This window comes from Kogia breviceps, chromosome 5 (genome assembly GCF_026419965.1).
Source record: "Kogia breviceps isolate mKogBre1 chromosome 5, mKogBre1 haplotype 1, whole genome shotgun sequence".
Lineage (NCBI taxonomy): Eukaryota > Metazoa > Chordata > Mammalia > Artiodactyla > Physeteridae > Kogia > Kogia breviceps.
Window position 1 is genome coordinate 1,373,347 of NC_081314.1, and position 27,345 is coordinate 1,400,691.

Sequence of the window (27,345 nt, forward strand, 5' to 3'; positions counted from 1 at the left end):
TCTTCTAAATCCTCAGCCCCTTCTCTGAACTCTCCCCTTACCTTCTTGCCTCGGCTCTTCTAGAGAGCACAGCCTCCTCTGAAGGCTGTCTGCCTGCTTGAGTCTCATTACTCCTGGACGACGATCGCTTCCTCCTCCCGGAAGGCCCCCAGCTTTGCTGCCCATGCCGTCAGTCTCTTATCTCATCGTCGCGGTCGTCTCCAGGCCCCTGGATCGCGCCTCGTCTTCACGCACGCGTTTAGTTGCCGGCTCACTGCCCCTCTCCAACACTGCTTTCTTGAATTTCCACGTGGCAGTCCTTCCATGACCCCAGCCTCTCAGCTCCCTGACTTCCCCTTCAACCATCAACCCCGTCACTACCACCCACTGCAACCTCTCTGCGACCCCAACGCCAAACACCTCTGTCTGACCGGCCTCGCCCATCTCTTCGACTCACCTCTTCTAGTCGCCCACCTCAACAAGTTTAACCCACCATGCCTGCAACCCACCCACGCCACCACCTTTCCCTGCATCCTTAAACCCTTCATGTCCTCTCATGCGTGCTTATTCACTTATCCAGCTTGAACTTCTTGATACCCCCTTAACATTCGCTCCTTGCACACACACGCATTTCCTCGGCAAGTCCCAACTCGGGTCACACACACCGCCCCTCTGTTCTCTATCTGTACTCTCAGCTGAACACGGCAGAGCTCGATAATAACTGCTGAGTAAGTGGGTGACCGTGCAATACATTTTAATGTATTCTAGGAACCATACTGGAGAATTACCTGACTTAATAATAAATGCAAGTGTGTGAACTCAGGAGAGCCAAGAGATCAAAACATTCCTTGTGCCTAATTACACTAGGAATGTCACAACAGGCCATTTCGTTCAAGATTTCTTAGAAAGATTTTCATCCGGGGGTGGGCATCTGCCTGTCAACCACTCTCTGTAACTCTCCTTTAAAAACTTTATAATCATTTTTAAAATGTAGTTTGATAGATCCTTCCCCCTCCGAAACCGGCAAACGCGGTTGTATCACCTATAAAAGCAAAATACCGCCTTCTGATCAAGTCTGTCTGGCGCTAGGGTGATCACCTGTATTAACCGAAAGCTCACGCGGCAAGGTCACCTCCAAGGCTTCTCCCCGAGACGGCCGACGGACCAGCACAACCGTACTCAGAATATATACAATATTTCTCGTATCAAAATGAGGCTCACCCAAGGTCGCATCATTTTTATAAAAGGAGGAAGCAGGGTGATACACTTTACAAACAAACAACGTTCTCCTTTTAAAAGACCGTGTCTACCAGAAACAGAGCAGTCGATTTTGGGCAAAACTGGTGTCAGGCTGCACCCCACGGGCCTACGAGCCTCGTAGCTGCCCAGCCTCGAGACCGAAGAAAGAGCGCGGAGACAGCGACCGAGACATCAGGGGTTTATCGGAGAGGGGATCTCACCCGTCCGAGGCCTCTGCGCCCTGCGCTGCAGACAGCAGGCGGGACGGGGCAGCAAGCAGTCTTCACTGCTCGGGGCGGGGGGAGAGGGAGGCTACCATCTATAGGCGGAAGTGACGCCAGGGGGGCTTATCAGTTACCAGGGAGACCAGCAGCTGGGGCACATCCCTCACAGGGCCTCAGGTTAACGATCATCACGAGGGTAGATGTTTCTCTTTAATAAAGTAGCAGGTGGAATCGTTCTGGCCTGACGATCAGAACAATCACCAGCTGGGGCGGGGGGCAAGCACGTTCCCCTGAGTGAGGTGTAGGTGGCGCTGCTCCAGCAGGGCGTGTACAGAGAACAGCCATCCTCAGTGGCCTGACCATACAGCAAGGGAAGCTTCTAATACCGTCTACATAGCTCAGACACAGATGTAGTAAAACCCAGGACTCAGGATAAAACCAAAAAGTAAAAAATAAAGACAAGAGCAAAACCTCAACAACAACATCAAGAACAAGAGAAAGAAAACAAGATGAACAAGGACTTGCTTGTTACTGTCCTCTCTCTGCACCTCTGAGTTCCTCTTTTGGTCCAACTCACGAGTTTAAAAAGACGACCTTTGAGTTAAAGACGCCCATTTCCAGTTAAAAATAATCCTGCTTCAGACAGAGAAATCCAAGCTCCTTACTGTTGCGCACACGGGGTATGTCGGCCGTGCCCTAAATAATGACATTGCTAAGGTATTCTTTGCATTCCCAAAGGAATCTACATGCTATAAAGCCATCGTTCAAGATGACTCAAGTTCCAAAACGTCTTCAGCATCAAGTGGCTTTGCTCACTGGGTAGTCCCCGGTAGAATTCAAGATGAAGAGTTCACAGGAAACTAATGTAAACAAATATGAAAAAACTAGTTAAGTCTCTTTTTCCCTCTTAATTTTCAGAGTTCATATTTCACCCAGTGTTTGCCCCAATACAAACAATACCAGCTACTGTTGTTTCATCGATGTGTTGAAGCTTTGTCTTCGGGGGAGTAATTAGAGACAGAAGAAGTAGACAAGTTAATAGAATGTTCTTTTAATTGTTCTCTCAAGCCATGACAACTACAACGCCATTAAGACCAAGGGTGGCCGTTTGATCCAGTTTATACCTGTGGTTCTCTCAGGTGTCCAGCTGGGAGGATAAAGAGCAGCCACTTTATTTGTAGCCACGTGAGTTCACCCCAAGGTATCCGTGTCTACACACCTGCACATCTGGGTCACCGAATGCACCCGGACACAGAACTTTCCCACTGTTTTGCCTTCTGTATCCAAAACAGGATGCAGGAAACAAGTTTGCTTTTTTTTTTTTTTTAACTGATTCAGTAGCAGTCACCCAAAATCATTATTTCGTCTAGACCTGCAAACATCTTCATTGTGTGATACACATCATGTCCACAACTTCTTCACTACTCCTTTAATGAATGTCATATCAAAAACGTGATTTAACAGTAGACAAGTAAGTTGATTCATGCTTGTCAGCTATTATTCAAACCCAATGGAATAAAAACTCGCTAGCGTTTGTGCTCTCTCTCACACACACACACACGCTCACACACTTAATCTCATAAAGGTTCCGGATAATATTTTCCCCTCTCTAAATCTGCTAAATGCTGAGTGAAATTCATTCTCCTCACGTCAGCCAGCACCCACTGTCTCTCTGATGCTAATGCAGAAGGATAACTGTTAAACTACGGGCTTCAGCAGAAGGAAGACGAACAAAGCCACAGTCAGATGCAGCCGTTGACAGCACCATTTCCTCCTCTGCCGACCCACCTACTGGGCCCAGTAAGTACAAAGCCAGCTCAGCTGGGCTGGGGAAGATGCTCCTTTCCTAGGGAAGCTGACGCTAATCAGACTTCCCCATGTTTGTTTCTTCCGTTTAACAAACATATGGTTTACACAGTCTCTGAAACAATCTGGATCGTGCAATTAGGAAGTTAAACTCCTCGGAAAAAGGCAGATGGAAAAACCACCTTTCCTCGCACGGAGCAGTTTATATGTAGACTTCCTCTGATTGTCTTAGACGGGCTCCAAGTTTGCCAGCTGCTCACGAAACAAGCGCAGCTTTGTGCGAGCAGAGGCTCCTATCAGGCCGCAGCGATCAAATCTACACAAGCCTGTTGCTCTGTGGCATAAACAATGATGGGTCTCCCTGTCGAAACCCTCTTCAAGTCCTAGTAACCTCTGCTGAGATCCCTTTCTTTTCTTAACAAGATAAAAAACTCTCAGTAGAGAACAGGATATGGTGGTAAATAAGTACCTCAATCATTCTTCCCTTGGAAGGCGTTCTTTTGTTAAGCAGCTCAGTGGTGTTCGGTTCTACTACATGCTACCTAACAGCATGGGCTGAAAACTGACACACCTTTTTGTGAATAGTGGATTTCTTTTTTTTTTAATTAATTAATTTATTTGTTTATTTTTGGCCGCTCTGGGTCTTCGTTGCTGCGCGCAGGCTTTCTCTAGTTGCGGCGAGCGGGGGCTACTCTCTGTTGCGGTGCGCGGGCTTCTCATTGCGGTGGCTTCCCTTGCTGCAGAGCACGGGCTCTAGGCGCGCGGGCTTCAGTAGTTGTGGCACGTGGGCTCAGTAGTTGTGGATCGCAGGCTCAGTAGTTGTGGCTCACGGGCTCTAGAGCGCAGGCTCAGTAGTTGTGGCGCACGGGCTTAGCTGCTCCGCGGCATGTGGGATCTTCCCAGACCAGGGCTGGAACCCAGGCGGGGAAGATTCTTAACTGTGCCACCAGGGAAGTCCCAACAGTAGATTTCTCCAAGTGATTATTACAGAGCACTTTGAACTTTCTCTCCCACAGATTTCTATAAAGGTGGGAACTTTTCATAGTGGGCATATATTTATTACTTTAAAATCAGGACAGTATTTACAACTGCCTACGACATACATACATTTTTAGAATACCAAAGCTGCGTATGTACATACTCAGTAGTGAGTGCAGGGAGACAGGCACCCAGCTCCACTCAGGACTTACTCTGGAAAGGAGGGGGAGGAAGAAGGGGTGATGATGAAGAGGCTTTAAGTACACCTGCAGTATTATATCAGGGCTTTTGTTTAAAAAGAAGAGATCTGACGGTGACATAGCAAAAAATTTATATCTGTTAAACACGGATGATAGGCATGTTAGTGTTTGATAATTTTCTGTATGTTTGATATATTTTGCAATTCAAGGTAAAAAAAATTTTAATAATAAATGCATAGATGTGAAGACTGTCATCATACCACGTGTCCGTGGATGCCTGAGGGTACAGGTGAAGGGACTCTTGGGCAATGGAATTTTTTTGGCGCTATAAACAACTGATTATTTGCATATAACATCATTGACTGAAAATATATTATAAGGTAAGAGTGAATTCACTCAAGTGGCTGGGTTAAAAAGAAAAAGGCTTTTCTGAGACTTCTCTGCTGGTCCAGTGGCTAAGACTCTACGCTCCCAATGCAGGGCGCCTGGGTTCGATCCCCGGTCGGGGAACTAGATCCTAGATCCCGTATGCCAAAACAACAACAACAAAAAGATCCCGCAGGCCGCAACTAAGACCCAGCGCAGCTAGCTAAATAAATAAGTAAACGAGTAAATAAATGTATTTTCCATATATGAGTGAATAACACTCAGAACATATAATGGAAGAAGTGATCTTTTTTATAATAGACACAAAACCCACAAAATATCTAGGATTAAACTTAACACGTTTCTCCTATATGAACACTGCTTTCAAATGCTTTAAAGAAGGCCTGAATGGATAGAAAAGTTTGATATTAAAGAGGTATCAATTCTTCCTAAATTAATATATAATTTTACCACCATCTCATTGAAAATAATCTCAGGATTTTGGGGGGCAGCAAGGACGGGGAATAGTCAAGCTGATTCTAAAACATACAGAAAAAGAAACATGCAAGAACAGTCAGACTGTGAAAGAAAATGAGAGTGAAGTAGCCATATATTAAAAACATATTTTAAAGCTACAGTAATTCAAAGACTGAGGCTGATAGGTACTAGCTGACAGATGGACTAGTGAAAACTGAACAGTGGCTTCACAAATTGACCCCAAATACATCTGAGAATTTACTACATGATATAAGTGACATTTCAAATCTGTGGAATATTGATGGTTTAGTCAACAAATAATATCGGGACATCTGGAGTAACATCTGAAAAATTTTGTAAAGCTGGCTCCTAATCTCACTCCATAAACCAGGGTACTTCCTTGGGTCCAAGCTCTGGGTACATAACAGTCATGAAAAAGAGGCAGTGATGGAACAGGTCTTTCTGTGGGGCCTTGTGACCAGGGGGTTGCTTTTACACATGCAAATACCATAGCAAGAGTTCCCACCTTACCCCTTATGAGCAAACGTCTTACGTTAATAAGGATGACCAGGAATGAGAAAGAGGCTAGATGACCAGGATGGAACCGGGACTATGAAAGCAAAGATGGAGATGGGGAAAACGAGAAGAAGAGTTAGACTATAAAGACCAGCTTTCCTACCCTCCTGCTCAAGTCAGCCTTATCTGTGAGCTGTCTCACCTTCCACCTTGCGTTGTTCTGGAACTTTCTTTCAGAGCCAAAATCTGACAGATTGGAAGGAGAACTTCCAATTCTTCCTTTTGTAAAAGAGTTAAATTTGCAAGAAAAGATGCTTGTAAGGATTATCCAAAGCAAAACACTAAAGGTTTTCTGGCTCTATCGTCAAAAGTAACATTTATTTTTCACCTAGTCGGTAGGTCCTTTTCCACAGGCTTTGTTTAAGACATTCACACGGTTTCCCAGTGCTGAAAAAAATCTTTACTTGGATCTGCTCGTCAAAAGACAAACGTCTCCTGAGCTAGCAGCTGCCTGCGTTTTCTGCCCACAGGCCAGCGAGCCTGCTCTCCAAAGCCATGGCGGCCCAACGCCCTACCAAATCCAGTGACCGGATGTCACCACTCTTCATCCCCAGAACTTGATGAGGTTGAGCGCCTGGGACATCCTGAAGCTCTAGCTTCCTCTTCGAATGCCTTCTGCAACAGTCCTAAGTCACCCTTTCTGATGGCCGTTCTCTAAGATCCTCTCCTAGACCCTCTTGCTGTTCTCTCAGGGATTTGTAACGTTTTCCCCGCGTGCAGATTCACAAAAGTCCGTGGGGTTTTATAAAATCAAAGAGGTTCTCCCCATTTCTCTTCAAGACACGTCCAAGAATTCTTCCTCTGCAGATTTCACCTTGTTTCTCTTCCCCCTTCTGAAAACATGACTGCTAAATCCCTGCACTTGATCTTGTGCTTAACTGGAATAAGCATACCCTAGTTCAACATTTCTAGGATGGAGGAGATTGGATGATGCTGAAGTTTACTTTGAGTTAAGAGGTTAAAACACTGTTTTCACACGACTGAAGTTGATTTCAATTTTAAATCTCGGTTTTAGAAATAAACAAATCTTTAGTAGACTAATGTACAATTTTAAAGTAATAAAGTACAGTATAACAGGTAAGAGTACAGATTGATCGAGAATGTCTGGTAAGAATCCCAAATTCCATCACTCACTGGCTTTGTGATCTTGAGCAAGTTACCGATCCTCTCTGTGTTTTCTCACACGTCACCTGGGGATAACAATACCCATCTCTTAGGATTGCTGGGAGGATTAAATGAGATAATACATTTATTATCTTTTTGCATGTAGAGCTTCTACTATCATGCCTGGCTGACAGTCAGTAAATGTTATTAGCGATGATTTCCAATCTTCCTGCAGAACAGCATGCCTTTAAATTGGCTGGCATTTCGTTAAAAGCCTAAGAATAATAGGTGCTTTGCAAATGAGTGAGCAGACTAAGCATAATTAGAGCTAAATACCCGCGTCAGGAAACTCATAATTTGGCAGGGGCCCCCGGCCAGCAAAACAAGGCATGATGTTTACCCAAAAACGGATTTCAAACAGGCTTATTTGCTCAGCTCCTCAAAATAATTCCGAAGACTAACAAACATGCCACATGCATGGTATGAACATTAACCTACAAGTCTTCGTGAACAGATTTCTCTTAGGATGGAACATTGCATGGAATTGCTGGGTCATATGGTAAACTGCTTAACTTTTTACGAAACTGCCAGACCGCTTTCCAAAGTGGCCGTATCATTTGACATACATTCTCACCAGCAGCGCATCAGGGCTCCAGTGTCTCTACATCCCCACCAACACTATCTTTGTCTTTCCTAATAGTCATCCTAGTGGCTGTGAAGTGGTGTCTCATTTTGGTTTTCAGCTGCATTTCCCTAATGACTAGTGACGCTGAGCATCTTTGCATATACAAAGCCATTTGGAGAGCTTCTTGGCTGAAATGTCTATTCAAACTTTTGCTTACTTAAAACTTGAGCAGTAAAAAAATAAAAATAAAATAAAAATTGCGTTGGCTTGCTTTTGAGTTTTAAGAATTCTTTATGGAATCTGGATACAAGTCCTTTATCAAGTATGATTTGAAAATATTCTACCCCAGTCTGTGCTTTGTCAATTCATTTTCTTAATGATTTTTTTTTCCTATTATGTAAGTTTCAGGTGTATCAATACATTGCTCAGGACCACTTTACAGCAGAGCCAGCTTTTAAAGGACTCAAGACTAGACTTCCAAAAGGAAAGAAAAAAAAAAAAAACCACATGCGCTTCCTATTTCATTGTTGAGAAAATAACACATAGTGGAAAAGAGGGTCACATGTGTTGGTAAAATAAGGATCTGTTGTGATTCACTGTCGCCAAGAAAGATGGCCAATGATCCACAACAGGACCAGGGAGCCCCCATTCCTGTCACCACGGATCTCCAGATCCTCCGACCCGGAGCCTCCCCGGCTGTCACGGGATATCCTGAACCCACAGCCCTTGACAAAGAGGAGAAGGGCAGGTCCAAGAGGCTGTCTGACATCACTGAAGCTGCCTGTCTGGCAGAAGCAGAATTACGCAAGCGCTGAAGAAAAAGGAGGCAGCTTCTGAAGCCCGTGACTCAATTAGGGGAGTAATCCGCGCACTGCAATCCAGGTGTGTCTCCACTGACCTCCTTGAATAACGGGAAAAATATACTGAATTCACTTTTCTCAGCCACAAAGGTATAGTGTCTCCTAATCGGACAGGAGGGATGTTACTAGAAAATCACTACTGCAAACACGTGCACATGATTCACAACAACTTCTAAAAGATTAAGGGTCGATCAATGGTTCTCTCTCACTCACTTGCCATCTGACGTGGGTTCCTGGTGGGGGATGGGAAGGGAGAGGCACGGCATTAAATGTCATTATCCCTGAGGCCATAATCCAGGTTTGGCCTTGGAGTGCACCAAACCTTCAGCTGTGTAGCAGTGGCTTAAGGTTTCAAACCATTTTTTTTAAAACAAGAAACTATTCTAGAAGCGGAAGAGCAATAAGCTGATTTGCGCCAAAGCTTTGGGGAGATACAAAACAGTGGGAAGAATGATGATATGCAGCGGGTATCAGTCCCTCAGCAGGGACAATTCACCGTGTGAAGAGCTCCGTGTGCACGATTCTCACTTAATTCCCATAGACGTTCCGGGAAGACGGTGACATTGTTATCCCCATTTTACAGATGAGAACACTGAGACCGAGAGATTAAAGGCGACTTGCCCAAGGTCACACGGCCAGGATTCTGAGCGCAGTTCTGTCGGACCCCAGACATCGATACTGGGCTGCTCACTTGGTGAAGCTTTTGACACCGAACGGGGCAACATCAACTCTTCTTCCAGACGCGGAGGAGACAATACTCTTACTACTCGCGATGTCAGGGGATCAAGGGTATGTGGGGCGGCGAGAGTAAAAGAGAAGCAGGAAAAGGAAAGGGGGCTCTCGTTTCTCTCCCACCTCATCTCTCCATCTTGATCTTACGACCTGACCCAAGTGGTCAGAAACAACCAAGTTTTATGTTCCAGGAATAAAAGTGCTTTGAGTCAGAGTTCTTACTGCCTTTTCTTTATCCGAGATACTCAACGTTAATCTTCCGAGGAAGGAGTTTATTCTGCAGAGACAGAGGGACAATGTCAGGCGGCCTCAGCTTTCTATAGTGGGAAAGCTGTCCAAACGGAAAAACTCAAAATGGGGCCAAATCAGGCCATGACCCTTTCCAGGGAGTCTGCACCGCTTTAAGTTACCGGGCATTCAAACTACTTAGGAAAATGCAAGTTCTAACTTAAATCCCTGCCCTCCTGATAATGATCAGGTAGAATTCTATTACAGAAAATCCTTCTTTTAAAACCCGAGGATGTGTAATGTGTCACAGAGTTCAAGTTATGTCAATACACACAATATTTATGGAACTAGGAATCAGGAAGTGGAAAGCTCCTTTCTTAAATATCTGCGGGAAGGAACCCGCACACCCTGACACGAGGTGGGCTCAAGGTAGAGAAAAGCTCACAAAAGCAGTTTGGCACCACTTCTAACTTTCTCCCACGACCAGTAAAACTATTAAAATATTCACTTCGCAAAATCTTCCTTTGAAAAAGTTGTTTATCAAAGCAAACAGAAAAGGTGCACGTTTCTAGGCTATTTTTTTCCCAGTAACATTACAAGATAGGGGAAAGGTGAAAATATTCTAGAAAAATGAAATGGAGAAGTAATGGACGTAAATTGTTAAGAGAGAAGGTTTTAGAGTCAAGGACTCAGATTAGAATCCTGGCTTTGATGAGAGACCTTGAAAAGAGACGTTCTCTCTCTCTGCCTCAGTGTCCTCATCTGTAAAATGGAAATAATACTAGGTTGCTGTGATAACTCAATGGTATATTGCATATACACTCTGAGTACAATGAATGGCGCGCTACAGTGCACAATAATACAGGTTCTTATCGTCATTATTACTGTTACTACTCATCTAACTATAGGGGTACCCAAGGACACCGTGGCTGATCATTTGTGGGTACAGAATCCAGGAGAAGAGTGAAAGAAACAAATCAGGACACGATTCCATTTACTGGTAAGGATAACAAGACGAGACTAGATTTCTGTATTCTTTTGGTATTGCGCCTGACACCCAGACCAGGCCAATCGATCGGTGGCTCTGAGGGTACGGCATGGCTGACTGGAGAAAAAACGCACTACAGTGAGATACTCACATGAACCACAGCGGAAGGACTAATACCGGCCAAGGGGGAAGTGGGTTCTAAACCTCCAGTCACTTCTTTTTCTGAACCCACCCCCCAACCCCATTTATCTCAAAGGCAATGTATTTGTTCTTTTATTAAAGAGTCCTTGGGACTTCTCTCTGGCGGTCCAGTGGTTAGGACTCCGTGCTTCCACTGCACGGGGCACGGGTTCGATACCTGGTTGGGGAACTAAGATTCCACAAGCCACACAGAGTGGCCAAAAAAACACTCCTCCTGTATTCCAAACTACCCGTGTTAATTGGTGTTCTGTGGAAAAGAGAGTTTCCTACAAAGAGGGTGGCTGGAACGACCTAGTATCAAACCACTGCCTTCTCCCCTGCTTCACGGCTCATCTAAAACAACCCTGGCTGTCGGATTCCCCTGCCGTATGCTGCTTCCCCAGCCTCCTTTATAAGGACAAGTTTTGTGAACCAAGACTGACACGTGAGATACAAGAAGTCTTCTGGGCTTCCCTGGTGGTGCAGTGGTTAAGAATCCGCTTGCCAATGCAGGGGACACGGGTTCAAGCCCTGGTCCGGGAAGATCCCATATGCCGCGGAGCAACTAAGCCCGTGCGCCACAACTGCTGAGCCCGTGTGCCACAACTACTGAAGCCTGTGGGCCTAGAGCCCACAAGCCACGACTACTGAGCCCATGCACCACAACTACTGAGCCCGCGAGCCACAAATACTGAGCCTGTGAGCCACAACTACTGAAAGCCTGCAAGCCACAACTACTGAGCCCACGTGCCACAACTACTGAGCCCACGAGCCACAACTACTGAAGCCCGCAAGTCACAACTACTGAGCCCACAAGCCACAACTACTGAGCCTGCACTCTAGAGCCTGCGTGCCACAACTACTGAAGCCTGCGCACCTAAAGCCCATGCTCCACAACAAGAAAAACAACCGCAAGGAGAAGCCACGCACCGCCATGAAGAGTAGCCCCTGTTCGCCGCAACGAGAGAAAAGCCCGTGCACAGCAAGGAAGACCCAACGCAGCCAAAAGTGAATAGATAATTTTTTTTAAAAAAAGAAGTCTTCTGAAGACTGTCTGGGAAAGGTTTTCCTCTGCTGATTAAAAGAAAAGCCACTTGAGAAAAAGAGTCCCTTTGGCCAGGCTCTACTCTTCACCCTTGTCTCCCTCCTATGTCTTTGAATGAAATGATGATGCCTGGACCTGGAGGAGCCACCTGCAACCATGAAGCAACGTGCACAGGGGCAAAGAATGAACAGAGCCCAGTGCCGCTGAAGAATGGGAAGGGGCTGGGTTACTGGTGACCACTGCACCCGGACTGTCCACCCTCGGTCTTCATGTTTGCTGAGAGAGGTAAATGTCTTAATCACTTGAGCCACTGCTATTTGAGCATTCTGTTACCTGTAGTCAAAAGCCTTCCTAAATGATCCAATAATGAACCTCCCAGAGGGGAATGGAGTATGTAGGATTTTCCAAACTCACCTGACTTCTTATGTATGTGTGTGTGTTTGATAATTCAACATTTTTCTCTCTTAAACCCTTTTGTATGGGTAGCTCAAAACATTAGTTGACACAATAGTACAAAATAAAAGCAAGCCAGAAAAAAAAAAAAAACTTCCTCTATAGAGCACAGTTTTGCAAATACAATCCGAAGTGTTTTCCAGATTGAGGTTACCTGTCATTTATGGATAAGTTTATAGATAAAACTCCAGAAGATGTGAGAAGCCACATGATAAAGTTCCAGACTTGCTTTTACCAAAATTAAAAATGAATCTATAATGGAGCAGAATACAAAAATCACATGTCTTTTAAAAATAAAAGAGAATTCAAAGAAATTTTACCTTGGGTGTGGAATGGGGGAGCGTGCCCCCTGGGTAATGCAGTCACTCAAATTGTTTCTATTTAACCATCTAGATGATTGGTTCACATTTGACAAATATTTATTAAATGGTCATTACAGGCCAGGCACAGTCTCTGCACTGAGGATGCAAAGGTCAACACGACAGACATGAACACACAGTAACACAAATATTATGACAGAGAAAGTGCAGGGTTCTATGGAACGCAGAGCAGCGGAAACCAACCCACTCTAGAAATGGATAAGAGCTCCCAGTGGATGTGTAGCAATTCATCTAAGACCTAAAGAATGAAAAGGACTTTGCCTAGAAAAGATGTGGGGTGGAACCGGGTTATGAGGCAGAGAGGGTATTCCAGGCAGAGAAAGAAGCTCGTGCCAGGTCCTGGGGGCTAGAATGCCTCCGTGAGTGCAAGGTGGGACCATGGAAGGGCTGTATGCAAAGGACAAACTGAGCCTTTTTAAAAGCATACTCTAGGGCTTCCCCGGTGGCGCGGCGGTTGAGAGTCCGCCTACCGATGCGGGGGACATGAGTTCGAGCCCCGGTGCGGGAGGATCCCACGTGCCGCGGAGCGGCTGGGCCCGTGAGCCGTGGCCGCTGCGCCTGCGCGTCCGGAGCCTGTGCTCCGCAACGGGAGAGGCCACAACAGTGAGAGGCCCGCGTACCGCAAAAAAAAAAAAAGCACACTCTGGCTATGGAATGTGAATGGATGGAGGGACGGTGTCATGAATCCAGCTAGGTGTGTCTTCTGGGCGAGTTCGAGGTGGTGGTACCAGGGCGTGGCAATGTGTGAGGAAAGAAGCTTCTTCATGGCGGCTGGAAGACGGAAATTAGACGGATGCGGAGCCCGGAGAGGAAAAGGACAAAGTGGGCTTGTTCAGATTTACTGTGGAGCAGCTGGGCGGATGGAGGTGCCCTTTACTAAGCAGGGAACAGACCCTGGAGAAGGAACAGGCTGGAAGGAGACTGGGACATGAAGGTAACCTGAGAAAACTCCCAATACAGCTGTTCACACCACGTGACCATGATGACATTCAGAAATCTATGAAAACTGGCATCAATGTGGGAAAAAAAATGTGTGCTCTAGAACTAGCTAAGCCGTTGCAGCACACTTCTCCGTTCTGTGTTTAAGTGAGGGGGTGGTGATGAGCCGAGGGCTGTACGAGGTTGAACCGTGTCCTCCAAAAAATATGCTGAAGCCCCAACCCCTGGTGTCGTCCCATGTGGCCTTCTTTGGAAATAAGGTCTTTGCAGATGGAATGTGTTAAGGTGAGACCATTCTGAATTAGAGTGGGCCCTAAATCCAGTACTGGGTGTCTTTATAAGGAGAGGGCGATTTTAAGACACAGACACAGGAGGCAAGAAGGCCAGATGAAGACAGATGCAGAGGCTGGAGTTACCTTCGGAGGTGCGTGGCCCTGCCGGCCTCCTGATTTCGGAATTCTGCCTGCAGAACTGTGAGAGAATACATGCCTGTTGTTGGAAGGCACCCAGTTTACGGTACTTTGCTACGACAGCTGTAGAAACTATGACAGGGAGGAAGACTGTTTTTAGCTTCAGAAGAAATCGAAAAGCAAGACCTAAGCCAGATACAAGGCACCGAATGAGACGAGAAGACAGTTAACTACCTTGCAAAATAAGCGTCTGGGGAGTGTGAGCCTATTTAGGTCTTGAATTCAGTTTTCACGTTTCAAAACCGGGGACAACGGTACTTAATCCAGAAGGCTGTACGTCGGGGCGTAGTCTGTGCGCTGTAATGGATAACTAATTATGAGTTATCGCTGGGCAAAACCTGGAGATATAACAAGTTATTATGCATTAATCTGTGAGTACAACATGGCAATCTATTCCTTTTCTATGACAGTGTTGGTGCTCCTGCTGGGTCAGGTCTGACAGATTTGCACACCTTCCTCCCTCTGAAGGCAAAGCTGGCTGACAGTTTGCCATCATTCTAGTACAGTGGTTCTCAACTGGGGGACATATGACCGTGTCTGGAGACATTTTTGGTTGTCACAACTGGGAGGGAGGTGCCACTAGCAAACAGTAGGTCGGGGGCAAGGGATGCTGCTAAAATATCCTACACAGCCCAGGGCGCCCCCACAACAACGAACTGTAGGGCTTCAACGGTGCCGAGGTGAGAACTCCGCTTTAGAAGTACCCAGACAAACCTGCAGTCAGAGCTCCAGGTACCAAGAATTCACCTTCTCATCCAAAGCAGTCAAACCGATCACGTATCCTTCCGAAATCTGACAGAACAGAGTATCAATACAGTGACTCACAAGCAGTCCATAGCTAATGGAAGCTTTAAACTTCTTTCGAGAGTCTAAAAAAGAGTGAAGGCTCCTGTCCTAGAAGACGGGGGCATGGTCACTAGCCGCTACGCAAGCACTAGCGGTGACACACACACACACACACACACACACACACTCTCTCTCTGCAGAGCTGAGGTAGCCACTCAGCCAATCCGCTGGCATAAACCATCATCTGCCAGACTGGACGGGAGGAGGAAGAGTAACTGTCCTCCCAAGCGGTCCCCGCCAGTAGCCAGCGAGTCTCCCTGAAGCTGAAAACCACTGGAGTCCCAGCAGCTAAGCTCCTTGACTGAACCCTAGAATTGCACTTAGGCCGTGGGTGGTGGGGTCAGTCCTACAGAGCTGGCAGTTATCTTTCGTCTGTACCTCGTAGCCACGCCTAAGCGATCGCCTTGTTCAAAGCTGCCGCATCCCCTCCGTGGCTGTCTCTGGCACGCAAAGCATCTGTAGCTGCCTCCTTGGAGCTGTAACAGACATACGGCTGTGCACACTGTACATTTTTAACCCAGCCTGTTTACCCAGACTCCGTGGTCTGCCTATCACCCTCACCAGATATGCAGGTCATAAACAACTTGAACCTCCAGTGCTATTCTCGGAGTCAAGAGCACTTAGTAACATGATGAGCTAATTGGTAAAGGCAAGAAAACCCCAGTTTTGGTAAAGGCAGTTAGGTACTCAGGGATGCCCTCTCCACTGAAGCTGTATTTCTTTCTTTTATTAACAAAGAAGAGCAAATATATCTAAGGAAATAACTATGGGATAGCTCACGGTGCAACATTAAATATAATGGCGAAATCTCCTGTGTAGGGCAAAGTACACTAAGTAGAAGAGCATATATCTTAATTCTAACTTTCAAAAGTCTGTATTTATTGGGTTCTAGGCAAGTCCAAGAATAAAAGCTGCGGGACTCTCCTGGTGGTGCAGTGGCTAAGACTCCGTGCTCCCAGTGCAGGGAGCCTGGGTTTGATCCCTGGTCAGGGGACTAGATCCCACATGCCACAACTAAGAGTTCCATGCCATAACTAAAGATCCCACATGCCATAACTGAAGATCCCGCATGCCGCAGTGAAGATCCCGTGTGCGGCAACTGAGACCCAGTGCGACCAAAAAAACAACAAAAGCTGTGACATACTGGTTTAAATACCCTTAATGTTTTCATCACCATAAGCAAAACTACATTTACATTTAAAACTGGCTTGGTACTGTCAATGTATATTTTATCATTAAAAATCAAAAGTTTAGTGAAAGCTTTTGGTCCACTGAGACAGAACAAATATTTCAACAGCTGGAAGATGTTAAAAGTCAAGAGTTCTGGTATTTGAAGAGTCATATATAATTACCCTCCTCTAAAAAGAAAACATCACAAAGAAAGCCAAAGAAACATGCTATCTCATAGGAAACCAACAAAACACAAAAATACAAAAATTATAATTCCTCTCCAATCTGTACTTGTAAAATTTACTTAGCTACTAGAACTATTTAAACTGTCCCAGGTAAGAGAAATTAATCTCTTCCTGAAGTTATGGGAACACTCTTCTCCTAAGTATGAAAGATAGTCAGCACCGTCACATTTCAGCTCTTCAGGGCAGACCATACAAAGTTTTCATGTCACCTCGGCAGCCGAGCAGCTGAAATAATTCATAATACAGTCTGATTAAAAGGAGCAGAAAGAAAAGCTCAACCTCTGTTTCAACTTAGTTTGAACTTTCAAGCTAAAATGTCAGCAACTCAGAAGTAGAATTCGAATAAACATTTCATGATAAATTCCGGCATTCCTTTTATATATTCACAGAAGCCTGTTTCCATGGTTCTCTTTACTTTGTCTAAACCGTACCCCGTGAACTAACTACTACTATTCCTACCATATGCCAGCAATTCAGCCTACCTTCATCGCCTTCATAGGTGGAAATAACAAACCACACATTTATATTTTCATTCTAAGTTCATATTCTAGGAAAGACGGACTATTTATGGAGAAACAGCAGGAAAATATTTTATAATCCAACACATACTGAGTACATTTAATAAAGAATGCTCCCTAGAGAAAGGCAGAGCTAAGGGCTAAGGGGAGTATGTGTATGTGTATGTGTATGTGTATGTGTATGTGTTTTGAGTGGGAACAGTTAGAACAAATGCTGTAAAGAAAAGGCTTGTGCAGTATTCCTTCTGGAGCAGGACCTGACTCCACAACCAGAAGTCGAAAGTAAGAGGAGTAAACACTCTGCCAACCAAGGCATTGACTTTCTTCCCTGAAGCAGGGAGTACTGGAGTATTGCTAACATTCTACCAGCCACAGGGAAACTTCCCCCCCCCAAAAAAAAACAAACAAAAAACTAACCTTTCTAAAGATTTTCTAACAATCTTTAAGAGCAGCGGATTTTAAATTAAGTTACAAGAAGTGCTAGGGTCACACCCCAACTTGTGCTCAACTTTTGTCTGTTTTATGCAAAGGTCCTATGGCAGAAGAACTCTGAAAAATGCTGATCGAAAATATCAAGAGGGTTTCCTCTCCAGGGATGTCAAGAGAATCCAATGACACAAACCTGTCAAATGATTAGAACAGAGGTCTGCGTGCTATAAAAGCCCGGCAGCAGTTGGCTCGGATAATGATGCTGGTAACAATTCAAGTCTTCGCTGTAAAGGTAATTTTTTAAAAATTGAAGCACAGAGGCTTGTATGAGGCCATGTGTAGCAACTGTACACCTAACATCTCAAGCTTTTAAAGGATGACCGCCTCCAACAGGTGTTTGAATTACAGAGCTTCAAAACTGCATGTAGAGCAAGCAACGCCACAAGAAGGCTCACCTCTTCTTCTTGGTGATAATGAGCACGTCGTTAAAGAGGAAGAAGTAGACTTGCTGTCTGGACGTCCTTTTTGAGAAAAGCAGAGTGTCTTCCACATACGCTGTCAACTCACCTCTTTTGACCAACCACCGGGAAGAGGAGACTAGAGGGAAAGGCTACAAAAAGAGAAACACTCAGTACCCAAAGCCAAAGTCAAGTCCTTCTAGGATTATAGAAAGTAAAGTATAAAACTTACATTCAAACAAATGATACATCGTTATTTTATATAATAGTGTATATAACAGGTACGTAATCGTGAAATACAGTTAGAGAAGGATAGCACATTCTCCAAGAGAAAATCAGAAAGAACAATTTATTTTCCAATATAAAGAACTATTAATGTTAACTTGCCTATATAAAAACTAAAACTCAATCAGAAAATGTGATTGGGTCAACCAAAGATTATTACCTTACCATTAACTCTTAACTGAAAAAGAAGATGGAAAAGGAGTCACTTAAAACTGAAAACGCTCAAAAGGAAACCTATTGGTATCAACTGAAGTTATTTTAAATATCACAAATCAGAATCCAAACATACGAAAAAAACATTGATAGCTGCGGTGAAAAAGAGACAAATTAAGAAGTCTGCATTCAATTCATGAACTAAAAAGACTTTATTCAAAAGGAAAGAAAAAAAACCCCTGCAAACGTATGTTTTGTCTATTGATTATCTACTTAACTGTATTCTGGAGAAAACCTTTTCTTAAGTTTATGGTAGTTTCCCTCATGGAAGTTCATCCCTGAAAGCACCATGCCATTTTCTGGTTGTGAAAATGAACTTTTTCCAGAATAATCCATCTTAATCTCATAGAAAAGGCTATATTCAAGGAACTGCATACTGTCTTTTCTTTATTCAGTTTACAGTTTCCAACTGGAAAACTCTCAAAACCTCAGAATAATCCTTACCCTTGAGAGCTCTGTTTTTTAAGTCACCAGAAATGCTTACTGCCAAAAATCTGATTGAAAAAACGACATCCATAAAAATAAGCAAAAGTTCTTGGACACACAAAAGATAACTCACTAGTAAGTGTGGTACAGCCAAGTGTCATCCATTTCAGGGAATAATGATTAAAAATAGCCAAAGGAAATTGAGGATATTTATTAGGGAGGAAATAAGAATGCTACAAAAGGATTTCATATTTTGGTAATTTATAAGGGACGTTTATAAGAAGGTTGCTCATCAGTTATATACTATTTTGCTGAAGATTTAACATAGAAGATGAAACAGTATGGCTGATCTCAAAATTTCTAAACTGGCTATTTAAAGGCGTTCATGTAGTTTTCAGCCTCCAAATCTCAAATCAGACGATGGCTGAGACTTAAAAGGTGACAGAGAGGTTGCTTAGATAACTCAGGAGGACCCCACCAGCACACACAGGAGGTCACCACAAATAATCAGAGTCAGGTTAGGTCCTGCCACAGGGCTGCAGCTCCTGGGAACGCACTGCTATCTTGTTATTGCGTGTATAGGATAAACCAATGACAGTATTACGTAATGCCGCACTATGACTGTTCTTAGTTTAGAAGATGGGGAAAAAAGTTTTTTTAACTCTTGGTCTTTTTTTTCTTTTATAAATTTTAAAAAAATCTTTCGCTGTGTTGGGTCTTCGTTGCTGTGCACGGGCTTTCTCTAGTTGCTGTGAGTGGGGGTACTCTTTTAAAATATTTTTTTAATTATTATTATGATTATTTTTTGGCTGTACGCGGGCCTCTCACCGCTGTGGCCTCTCCCGTTGCGGAGCACAGGCTCCGGACGCGCAGGCGCAGCGGCCACGGCTCACGGGCCCAGCTGCTCCGCGGCACGTGGGATCTTCCCGGACCGGGGCACGAACCCGCGTCCCCTGCATCGGCAGGCGGACTCTCAACCACTGCGCCATCAGGGAAGCCCAAGTGGGGGTACTCTTCAATGCGGTGCGCGGACCTCTCACTGCGGTGGCCTCTAGTTGCAGAGCAGGGGTTCTAGGCGCGCAGGCTTCAGTTAACTCTTGTTCTTAAAACAGATTGAGCTTTATGAACACTTCATACTCCACTGGGCAAAAATAAATTTCCAATGTATATCTAAAATTGACAGTGGCTTGCAACATGTCTATGCTTCTTTAAAAAACAAAAATCTGATACTATAAAAGTTTTTGGTTTCAGTTTATTGTTGAAAGATTCAACTCATTCAGATGGCTTTCTTTTAAGAAGAAGTTATACAAATGACCAAAATACTTAGAAGAATCACAGGAGCCCAAATTTCTCCTAAGTGAATTTCCCCCAGTTTAGAACCTTCGTCTAAGACTAGAATCGAGGTGTGAATCAAAAATAAGAAAAGAGGGCTTCCCTGGTGGCGCAGTGGTTGAGAGTCCGCCTGCCGATGCGGGGGACGCGGGTTCGAGCCCCGGTCCGGGAGGATCCCACGTGCCGCGGAGCGGCTGGGCCCGTGAGCTGTGGCCGCTGCGCATGCGCGTCCGGAGCCTGTGCTCCGCAAAGGGAGAGGCCACAGCAGTGAGAGGTCCGCGTACCGCAAAAAAAAAAAAAAAAAAAAGAAAAGAAATTCATGAACAAAAACACATCTTTAAAGGTATTGATATAATTCCCATGGAGAAAAGATTTTCATTCTTTTTGGTGTTACTTGGCATCCTGGAAAACCAGCCTCAGCATAAAATCTAACTAATTTTATGGGCCAGTGAGACAAGGAAGAACAAGTTTTTTCTAAATTGAGACAAAAATGCATCATTTAGCCATTTTAAAGAATACCCATAATTCAGTGGCTTTTAGTACATTCACGGTGTTGTGCAATGATCATCTCTATCGAATTCCAGAACACTTCCATTACCCTAACAAGAAAGTCCATATGCACTGAGCAGTCACTCTCCACTCTGCCCTCCCATTAATTAAGTTAATCCTTACAATAACGCCATGAGGGAAAGTACCTATCAGTCCTACTTTACGGTTCAGAAAACTAAGACATGAAAATTAAGTAATGCCCAAAGTCCTACGGCTAGTAAGCAGTGGAGCTACAACTGGAAGTCAGGCAGGCTGGCTCCAGAGTCCACGCTCTTAATTTATATCGGCTTCCTGTGCGGATCCCGTGGCCTCTCCTCACCCCTCTCACATTATCACGTGCAGCACATGCTACGCGCCCAGAAACTTACTAACTTAAAAATGAAAAACACATGGAAGTAAACATACGTACCTACATTCATACATACATAAATATCTAATACATACACACACAGAGAGACATATCTATAAGCTTTTATCCCCTTCAAATGAGAAAAAGACTAGCATTATTTTGCCGCCATGGTTAAGAATGTGGACGCTGCAGTCAGTCGCAGATCTGAATCCAGGCTTCAGTACTTCTTGGTGTATGACTCTGAGCAAATAATTTACTATTTCTAGCTTCGAATTCCTCAACGATAAAATGGGAATAATGGGAATAATAAAATAAAAAATAAATAAATAAAATAAAATAAAAATAAAATAAATAAAATAAAATGGGAATAATAATTAGATACTTCATGGGGTTCCTGTGAGGATTCAATGAGACTATGTGAAAATGGCACATAGTAAAGACTCAGTAAATATTTTCACGGCAATAACGGCTACGGTAGGACCACGAACCACACAGAACCAACACAGAACCCGCTACCTTTCCCTCGGGGTCGGTCCTCCTCTTGGATTCCCTACCTAGGTGGGTGGTGTGGACTCTCCATCCAGTCGACCAGACTGGACACCTGCGGTACCACAGCTACAGCCCTCCTCCCGGCATCCTGCTTATCTCTCCGCCTCTGCTTCCTGTCTCCAGACGGGTTTTCTGCCTCCGGTTTTATTACGTTCCCAACTCACCCTCCACACAGCTGCTGTAATACATTTTTAAAATAATAAGCTGAGGGCTTCCCTGGTGGCGCAGTGGTTGAGAATCCGCCTGCCGATGCAGGGGACACGGGTTCGTGCCCCGGTCCGGGAGGATCCCACGTGCCGCGGAGCGGCTGGGCCCGTGAGCCGTGGCCGCTGCGCATGCGCGTCCGGAGCCTGTGCTCCGCAACGGGAGAGGCCACAACAGTGAGAGGCCCGCGTACCGCAAAAAAAAAAAAAAAAAAAAAAAAAAAAGCTGAATCTGGTGTATGTGTGTAGAGTGGGAAGGGGAGGTTGTTAAAAAAAAAAAAAAAAAAGTCCCATGAAAAACTACTGAGTGAACACCACCTTTCCCACGCTGTTCCTCACCTACCCAGTTCCCAACCACTGATTACAGCCCCTAAAAGGCAGTAACTGTTATTGTTCTTCTATAACTTTCCAGAGATTTCTTACACATAAGCAACTTTTATACTCTTTTTTCCTCCTGTTCTGCACCTTACTTTTTTCACTTAATAATATAAGAGAGAAAGCTTACCGTATCGATTCCTAAAATTCTTCATTTTTTTTTTAAGTTGAGTGGTCTTATATAAGTTAGGTGTACTATAATTTATTTAATCAGTCCCCTATTGATAGATGTTTAGGTTGTTTCTATTCTTTTGCAATTAAAACAATGCCATATCTGTAACTTTGTGTGTATGTCTGTATATGTGTGTGTGTGTGTGTATGTAATTTTATACATTCATGAGTATATCAATAGGATAAATTCTTAGAAGTAAAATTGCTGGGTCCCAGTAACTTGCATTTGTAATTTTGATAGTTATTGACATATTGCCCACCATTGGGGTTATAACAATCTTTCCCACGAGCAACAGATAAACATGGCTTTCCCAACAACTCACTGATAAAATGTTTTATCAAACTTTTGAATTATTTATAAATCTAAGTGGTAGAATACATTATCTTAATTTCAATTAGCAATTTTCTTCTGAATGAAGTAAAGCATCTTTTCAGATGTTTAACAGTCATTTGTATTTCCTCTTCTGACAACATTTTTCTAGTTTGAAATTTTCTAATGGATTTTTTCCTTATCTTCTTCTTATAACTTTGAGGTTATATGTTGGGAATATTAACCCTTTATCTACATGTGAGCTCTAAATTTTTTTCCCAGTTTCCTATTTCCCTTTTCACTTTTTAAATGCCCTTTAATTTTCACTCTATGGAGAAATGTTTTAAATTTTCACATCGATCAATTTACCTTTTAAAGTCTTCTGGATTTGGAATAAGTTTTTGGTTTTTTTTTTTGTTTTTTTTTTTTTTGCGGTATGCGGGCCTCTCACTGCTGTGGCCTCTCCCGTTGCGGAGCACAGGCTCTGGATGCACAGGCTCAGCGGCCATGGCTCACGGGCTTAGTTGCTCCGCGGCACGTGGGATCTTCCCGGACCAGGGCACGAACCCGTGACCCCTGCATCGGCAGGCGGATTCTCAACCACTGCGCCACCAGGGAAGCCCTGGAATAAGTTTTAAAGAATTTTATGGGCTTCCCTGGTGGCGCAGTGGTTGAGAGTCCGCCTGCCGATGCAGGGGACGTGGGTTCGTGCCCCGGTCCAGGAAGATCCCACGTGCCGTGGAGCGGCTGGGCCTGTGAGCCATGGCGAGCCTGTGCTCTGCAACGGGAGAGGCCACAACGGTGAGAGGCCCGCGTACCGCAAAAAAAAACACACAAAAAACCTGAAGTGTGAGCCAACAAAGGAGTGGACCATGGCCTAGCCTCGCCATTAATTGTTATTTCCTCCTTTGTTCATCCTGTCATCTGCCCCTGAGCAGTAACAGGCAGCATATATGCAAAAAAGAATTATGGAAGAAAAACAAATTTGAAAAGAACAATTCACTAATACTCCTTTTTTGCAAACTGAGAAAGGCGTGTCCTCATTTCATTTAGGAGAATACCCTGGCCCAGCTCGGGGGAACCCCACTGTTTTGCAGGATACTTTGAGAATACTAAAGAAATCTCCTTTCTATTCTAAAATCCGATTATTTTTAACAGCGCTTTGCTCAAGTTTGGTGTCTTCCTAGGGAAAAAAGAAAGTGCCAGTTAGATAATACTTAACTCTGTGGCCTAGAGAAAGGGCACTTTATCTGGTATTAGCAAGAGCTGAATTGTCCAAAGCAAAGCCTCTGCTATTTCCCCTGCCAGCCTCTCTGTCATCAATTTATGGCCCCGCTGTGAAAAGCAAATTCCTCTCCGTTTTGTTGCCCTCAACTATCTCTTTATTCACATAGGATTTAAGCAAGAGCAGTAACAAATCTATTTATGAAGAAGTGTAAGAGAATACCTTAATTTTAAATTCCAGCTGGGAGTTAATTGTGTACATCATCTCAGTCCTTTCCATCTTCCGAGCTCCTTCATTGCAGAGTCGAACCAACTGGAAACAGAGAATAATAAGGAGGGTTAAGAGGTGAAGGAGAGAAACCTCACTTTCAAATGCAGACCTCACAGGAAATAATTAGCACTGTGGAAGCTCCAAAGACTCACTCCAGATAGTTAAAGAACTCACAGTTTCACACAGTCAAGACCTTGTACCCAGTTGGAAGTGGTGCCATCGGCATGTGAAGACAGAGGAGAGGAAAAACACGTCCTGAAACCCGTGGGAACATCACCAACCTCAGAGCTAGCTGCACCTCTCTCGCCACTTCATGTCCACGCAGCTGAGGGCAGACCCCTGACTTCAAAGGCAAATCCTTAGCAGAACGCCACATGCAAAAGCATGTGACCAGTAACCTGGATGCTGGAAGAGGAAAGCCTTCCACTGGAACCTAAGGGCCAATGATTCTTTAAGGATGGTCAAGCTAAGGGAAATTCAGTTGAATTAGAATTGCTGAATTATCTACAAACAGAATGAACTCACAGTCCTTTGATGAGTAGCTGTGATATCATGATTTATAATAAACAAAATATAGAGTTTGTCTTTGTCCACGGTTTCTGGCACACAGCTCCTAAAACCCTTGTAGTTTCCTAGGTAAGAGGTCCAGGGGCATCTCTGGCTATAATTTCGTTTTGCTACCGGTTCCTGAAATAGCTCCTGGGCATAAAAGTGAAATGGGTATCTTCTGTTATTCATAACAAGCCCCCTTCAACCACGGCTGAGTTGATGTGAGTGAGGTGACTTCTGGTAAAGCCCCTAAGGATGGGGCTGGATTGCCGGGGGAACCAACCAAGTGATTGAAGAGAAGGCGGGGACTTTCAGCCCTGCAGACTTCCAGGGAGGGGAAAGGGGCTGGAGATCACGTGACCACCACCGGACAATGACTGAATAATTCACGCCTACATAGTGAAGCCTCCATAAAAATCCCTGAACGTCGGAGTTGGAGAGCTTCCAGGTTGGTGAACAAGAACACTTCTGCGTGCTGGGAGGGTGGCATCTCAAACTCCATGATGACAGAACATCCTGAGCTCAGGATGCTTCTGGACCTCACCTTATCTCTTCATCTGGCCGTTCATTCTTATCCCTTAATATCCTTTCTAATAAACCACTAATCTAGTAAGTAAACTGTTTTCCTGAGTTCTGTGAGCCCCTCTAGCAAATGAATCAAACCTGAGGAGGGGGTCATGGGAACTTGATTTATAGGCAGTGAATCAGAAGCACAGTTAACAACCTGGACTTGTGATTAGTGACTGAAATGAACTGGGGGTGTAGTCTTGCGGGCTTGAGCCCTTATCCTGTGGGATCTGATGCTATAGCTCCAGGTGGAGTGAGAACTGAACTGAATACAGTAAGACACCCGGCTGGTACAGCAGAGCTACTTGGTGTGGAGAAAAACCCCACACATTTGGTGACCAAGGGTCAGAAATGAAGTGCTCTGTGGGTAGAGCATTGAGCACAGGGGAGACACACAGGAGTTTCTCCTTTACACTGTACCTAATCCATAATTACACTGTACCTCATACATAATTATTAGTTCACTGGCCCAAAGCAAAACGAACTTTGTATTTCCAGTTTCTTATTAACTGAAAAATCTATAAAACTTGTCCATAACAAGGATCATTGGCCATAAAGACATGTGATTGTTAAAAATGAAGCTAGAAATTCTGATTAGTTTTACTTTAATATTACTGCTTTATTAAGTTACATATGCTTCCTGTAAAAAAAAAAAAAAAGATAATACATAAGTAAACAAAACAGGCCATAAAAGGCTCTGACCTAATCCTACTCCATGGAGGTAACTGGAGACAAGATGGGTTATACACTTTCCCTTTTTTTCCTATGCTTACATGAACATATAAACACACACATATAATGTGTAGAAATTCTAATTTTTGTAAATGGATTACTCAATGCTTATCTGTGACTTAATTTTTTCACTTGCCAATACTTCCCCTTATAAACATAACATTCACTGAAAAAGAAGTTGATTTTGCACCTGGTATGTGTCAGATGCTAGGGTTGCAACATTTAAGAGATACACAATCCCTATCCTCATAAAAGAAGGGCAGACACAATAATTACGGACTGAAATCTTAAAGGGAAAAAAAAAACCCAGGGGGTCTGGGAGGAGGAGGAAGAGGAGGGAGCCAGGGACCCCTCCTGAGAGGCCATTTAGGCTGACAGCTGAAGGACAAAAGGGAGTTAGCACCCAAATCAAAGGAGAGCGCTGGTCCAGGCACAGAACACCAGGAACAAAGGGCTGACGCTGGGAAAGTGCCGTGTGCCCGAGAAAGTAAAAGGTCCTGACACAGGAAAATGGCATAAGAGGAAACTAGAGGACCAGCCCAGGGTCAAAGCATGCAAGTTCTTCGGGCATGTGGATTGTATTCTAAGTGCAAAGAGGGCTTCCCTGGTGGCGCAGTGGTTAAGCATCTGCCTGCCGATGCAGGGGACACAGTTTCGAGCCCTGATCTGGGAAGGTCCCACATGCCGCGGAGCAACTAAGCCCGTGTGCCACAACTACTGAGCCTGTGCTCTGGAACCCACAAGCCACAACTACTGAGACCACCTGCCACAACTACTGAAGCCCGCACACCAAGAGCCCGTGCTCCACAAGCAGAGAAGCCACGCAATGAGAAATCCGTGCACCACAATGAAGAGTAGCCCCTGCTCCCCGCAACTACTGGAAGTCCACGCGCAGCACGCAGAAACGAAGACCCAACGCAGCCAAAAATAAATAATTAATTTTTAAAAAAAGAGAGAGAGAAGCCACCAGCAGGCTTTCAGCAGAGGAGTGACAGGATCCAACATATGCTACGGCCATATGTGCTTTCCACAGTGTATTTATTCAATACCCCACTGGTGGACACTTGGACGTCTCCAGTCACTTAACAGATATTCTAGGCTTAAAGGGTACACCCATCTTCAGTTCCAGCATATCTTTAGGTCTGAATGGTCTTGAGGAGTTCACTGATGCAGGGACTGATGGCTGCACCTGATGAAAGCTAGGCGCAGAGAATATCCTGGCTGGGCTGGGGCAACTGCAATTAAAATATCCTAAAAGGGGGCCTTCCCTGGTGGTCCAGTGGTTAGGACTTCACCTTCCAATGCAGGGGGTGCGGGTTCAATCCCGGGTCGGGGAGTTAAGATCCCACATGCCTCGTGGCAAAAAAAACAAAACGTAAAACAGAAGCAATATTGTAACAAATTCAATCAAGACTTTAAAAATGGACCACATCCAAAAAAATCTTAAAAAAAAAAAAGTGACTTTAAAATTCTATATATATCCTGAAAAGGATTAAGACAGAACAAAATCCAATCAAGCAGCCGTTGCTCAGGGCGTTTTTATGGTTTCTCTGGAAGAATACGGATGTTCATAGTTCCCAAATCCGTGCTCCCAGACTTGGTCTGTCGCCTAAGCTCTGCGTCCAACTACCTGGATGGTGTCTCTTCTCGGGTCCCCCAGAGCCACCCCAGACTCGGGATGCAACGACCAAACCCCCTCACCCACTCCCCCGCCCAGTGTCCTCT

The 27,345-nt window shown here is 44.4% G+C and overlaps 1 protein-coding gene across 4 annotated transcripts in view; it reads right to left on the bottom strand.

The window, feature by feature from the left end:
• ARHGEF26 (Rho guanine nucleotide exchange factor 26) overlaps positions 1 to 27,345 on the bottom strand; it is a 144,275-nt gene that overhangs the window by 29,876 nt on the left and 87,054 nt on the right. For all 4 annotated transcript variants that reach the window (XR_010840596.1, XR_010840597.1, XM_067033529.1 and 1 more), the window contains exons 10-11: positions 23,725 to 23,814; positions 17,513 to 17,667 (exon numbers count right to left, since the gene is read on the bottom strand). Coding sequence is in view for 2 of the 4 variants with exons in the window: in XM_067033529.1 (XP_066889630.1) it covers positions 17,513 to 17,667; positions 23,725 to 23,814 (245 nt within the window). In the remaining 2 variants the exon portion in view is untranslated. The remainder of the gene's footprint in view (positions 1 to 17,512; positions 17,668 to 23,724; positions 23,815 to 27,345) is intronic.